Source organism: Telopea speciosissima, chromosome 6 (genome assembly GCF_018873765.1).
Source record: "Telopea speciosissima isolate NSW1024214 ecotype Mountain lineage chromosome 6, Tspe_v1, whole genome shotgun sequence".
In the NCBI taxonomy this organism is placed as follows: domain Eukaryota; kingdom Viridiplantae; phylum Streptophyta; class Magnoliopsida; order Proteales; family Proteaceae; genus Telopea; species Telopea speciosissima.
This window is the reverse complement of record NC_057921.1, coordinates 4,178,706-4,182,576: the sequence shown is the minus strand read 5'-3', so window position 1 is coordinate 4,182,576 and position 3,871 is coordinate 4,178,706. Positions and strand designations below refer to the sequence as shown.

General features: G+C 38.4%; 1 protein-coding gene across 1 annotated transcript; it reads right to left on the bottom strand.

The window, feature by feature from the left end:
- Window positions 1–1,026: 1,026 nt before the first annotated feature.
- LOC122664985 (probable beta-1,4-xylosyltransferase IRX10L) lies at window positions 1,027–2,335 on the bottom strand. Its single transcript, XM_043861031.1, has one exon. The coding sequence runs from the start codon at window positions 2,285–2,287 to the stop codon at window positions 1,028–1,030; it is 1,260 nt and encodes a 419-aa protein (XP_043716966.1). The 5' UTR covers window positions 2,288–2,335; the 3' UTR covers window position 1,027.
- Window positions 2,336–3,871: the final 1,536 nt, after the last annotated feature.

The window sequence follows — 3,871 nt, the reverse complement described above, 5'->3', positions numbered from 1 at the left end:
AGTTTATTTTTGCCGATCACACAAACAAACTGAAGAAACGTGATTCGAACACCACAACTGATTGCACAAAAAACAAAGTCGTGAATTCAATCTCCAAAGCCAGAAACTTGATTCCAAAACCAAAGTCGATCGTACGAACGAGGAGAGAAAATTAAAAATCAATAATGCTTTAAGATTGTTAAGGTTTAGGGTTTAAGCACAAGGTTGCTTAAAGCATTACACCCTGAGTATCTAGTTTGGAATACCCAGACTGCTGCCTCCAGCTAGTATTTATAAAAAATCTAGGGTTTAGGTCAGATGGGTTAATTACTAGATTGTCCCTCACAGTTTGAGCATTAATACTAATAGGATTATATTAGAACATATGAAGGGATATGACATAAATACCCTTACACATGCTCCCTCCCAATTCTTGACGCAACAATGACACATATACTTTTTCTTTGGTCCTTTCAAAATTTTATTAAAATATTCCATAAATCTATTCTCATAGCTACCGTGAATTGCATGGGTTCCTTGCTAGCATTATTTAAACTTAGACACACCTCAATTGACTTTTTTTTTTTGATAAAGTCCTGAATTGACTATTGAAAAAGCTAAAATTGTGCTTATATACACCTCCCTCGGGAAAGAAAAAAAAAATCGAATCTTCTCCAATCCATTTCCTGAAAGAATTGCTCTTCCATGAATAAAAATTTTAAGGCAAAAAACAGAATTTACAAGTTTTAAGGTTTTGCTATCTCACAGCAACAACAGTAAAAGCCGGCCACCTGCTGTCTGCCGCCTGAACGTCCTATCTAAATATCATACATGGGATCCAACCCAACATAAGGCAAGAAAAGTATGGGTAGAAGAATAAATAAAATTTTAACTGACCTGTGATTGGATGATCAGGTCAAAAGAGCTCTGAGGTGAGCAACTCGATCACTATGTTTCAGTATGAATGAATAGCAGCAGTAACCAATTCAGGGCAATGATACATACATACAACTCCAATTTGAAACCGCCAAATTCATTATCGATGGTGCTACTCCCATGGCTGCAAGTCCCCCACAGGACCTGAAGTCCAGTCTAAGACTTTCTCGCCGGGATTCAGATAGATCCTCTTGTCATGTGGCAATTTACTTACAAGCCCATTCAATATTTGGTGGAAAGCATCTCCCGGCCGACCTGACTCAGAGAACAACATTGCCCTCTTCATTGAAGGATTGGCAAGTAACTTCTGTTTCCTAACAATTACTTCTGCTGGTATCGACGTAAGAATAGTATCTAATTTATTGATATCTTTTTCAGCTACAAACACCCCAATTTTCTCCCATGGGATTGTATCTGAAAAGGGTAACACAATTTCATCCGCAATAATAACGGGAACACATCCAAATATCATTGCTTCTACCAATCTAGGACTCCATGGAGCCCAACCCAGTGGACACAAGCAGAAAACCGCTCTCTGCAAGTCTTCATAATAAGTCCTTGTGTGCTCAAAAGAGATGTCAAAGAGGTGATTATTCTTGAAATTCTCCCATAGCGAAGCCCGTGCTCCTCTCGCATAACGAACTCTTTTTGGGTCATTTCCAGAATCATAAAATAGACCTCGGAAATATACGAAGATGGAACGAGGTGTGTTTTGGGGGACCAAGTGGGATTGAAGTCTCTGTGGTGAAGCATATGGAGGAATTATGATTGAACCCTCCTTCATACAAACATGGTTTCTCTGGCCAAAAGTCTGAACTAAGTTAGCCCTTTGAAGCAAAGGAAGAATCCCTCGTTGAATAGCTTTTTCTTCCTCATAGTGGAAGCAGGCACCAAAATCATGGGGGACAAGGAAAAAGTGATCAGCCCCTTCTGTTCTATTCCAGTAAGGCCAATTCGAAGAGATCACCTGGATCGCACTACGCATAATTAGTGGAGATCTGAAAGACATTGGATGACCCATGGGTGTAAGGTCACAAGTTGTGTAAACTGGGGTGTAAAACCAATCAGCTTCTTCAGGATTGAGAGTTCGAACTCGACTGGTCAACAGGAAACGATGCATATAGATCTCAGCAGCAAACATATGGGTAAGGCATCTAGGATCCCTCTTCACTATATCTTCATTGTATTTGCTTGGGAGTTCATAAACAAACACTTTCAATCTTCCAACCAGATAATCTTCCAAGACATCAACAACGTTTTCTGTGATTCTCTCCATCTGTTGTTGACTCGTGCCGCCGAATTCATCGAAACGGATTACAGAAACAGAAACATAGACAAGAAGAACAATGAATGTCCAGGTACAAAGCTTCATTTATCTCCTTGAGAACCGAACCAAATCTCTGATGATAAGAGAATCAATGGAAGAATAGTTGTTAGAGGGGATAATAATTGAAAGAGGAAAATGGAATTGGGTTTTCGTGGTTTATTCTGAAAAAGGACAAGAACACTAATTTTTTGTAACAAGTTCGTTAGGAAGTCGCATGTAGGGCAGTTGAGGCGTCTGAATCTTCTATTTCCAAATTCCATCCCCCTAATCTTTGCAGCCATTTGTTTTTTATTCCACATTGACCGGTTTCAGCGGGTAAAATGTATGGCCGAGACCAGGGATTAAATACTGCGTTCACCTTACTTGTATGGTATGGAGACCTGTGAGATACCCATATCAATATCAATATTGATACATATCAACTGTATTAAGTCGTATTGGCAGGTTTTCCCTTAATTTAAATAAAATTTTTGTTCTTCGGCCGATACCAATACATATCAGCCGATCCGACACCAACATTTAATTCTATGAATGATGTATATATTATCGGTAGTATACATCCTCTCACATTCTCTCTCCTCCCTTATATTTTCTGATAATCAAATCGTGAAAAATTCACTTTCATATACATATTGACTTGACGTATAAGATGCCACTACATACTAACAGCTTGTAGATCTTTATTGTTTTATTTTATTATTTCATGATTTATTAAAAGATTTTATGCGATAGCTTCATAAGTCACAATAGGTGTCAAAGGGAAGCCAATTCATATTATAAATGGCGTATGTCTTTAATTAAGTGATCGCCAGCCTGGTTTCAGAAACTTCGCCTTCATACGAAAGGCCTCTTACCTAATCAACATTATACAAAATATATATATTAGAATATAATATATATATTTTGTATATTATATATTATGTTCTAATATATATAATGAGATGAGTTCTTGTGGTGTATATACCAGAAAAGAAATGCCGGTTGGTGGAGAATCTACGCATATTTATTTGTTTATTTTGATTTGTGGCAAACTTTCGCACTGGCTGGCTTGCCGGCCGGCCGGCCTAATTCCTTTTGTGGAGCCCTTTCAACTTTGATTCTTTGTACAGGGAACCTCTCCAGCTGGCTCTATATTTTAGTTGAGCGAGGATGCCGAGGGCATAGAAATCCTCTTGAATGAATGAGCTGGTGGAATGTTTTTATTTATTAATATTATTTTTTTGGTAACTAAGATTATTTTTTCTTAGACTCATTTTTCGATCTTCACCTATATATCCCTTAATGTGCTAGTGGTCCCGTCGGATTGAACTATGGAGGGGCATTTTCATCCCTGAACAATAGAAGGTGATAATATAGGCGTCCAATCACAGGCCAGGTTACATAACCAGCTATATGAAATTCTTCTTGGGTCTACCAATAAAAAGATATCTTCTTGGGAATAATATTAATCTTTTTGTTCCGGGAAAAATTAGTGAATGGCAGCCAAAGGGATTCTATACAATATACATCACAAAAAAATTTAGGAGAAGAGTTCTCTATCACGAGGGCGGGCATTTCCGCTTTTCATGGGGCCGAGTGGTCATTTTGCCACCTCAGTGTCTGGGCACAAGGACCACATTCTCCCCCCCC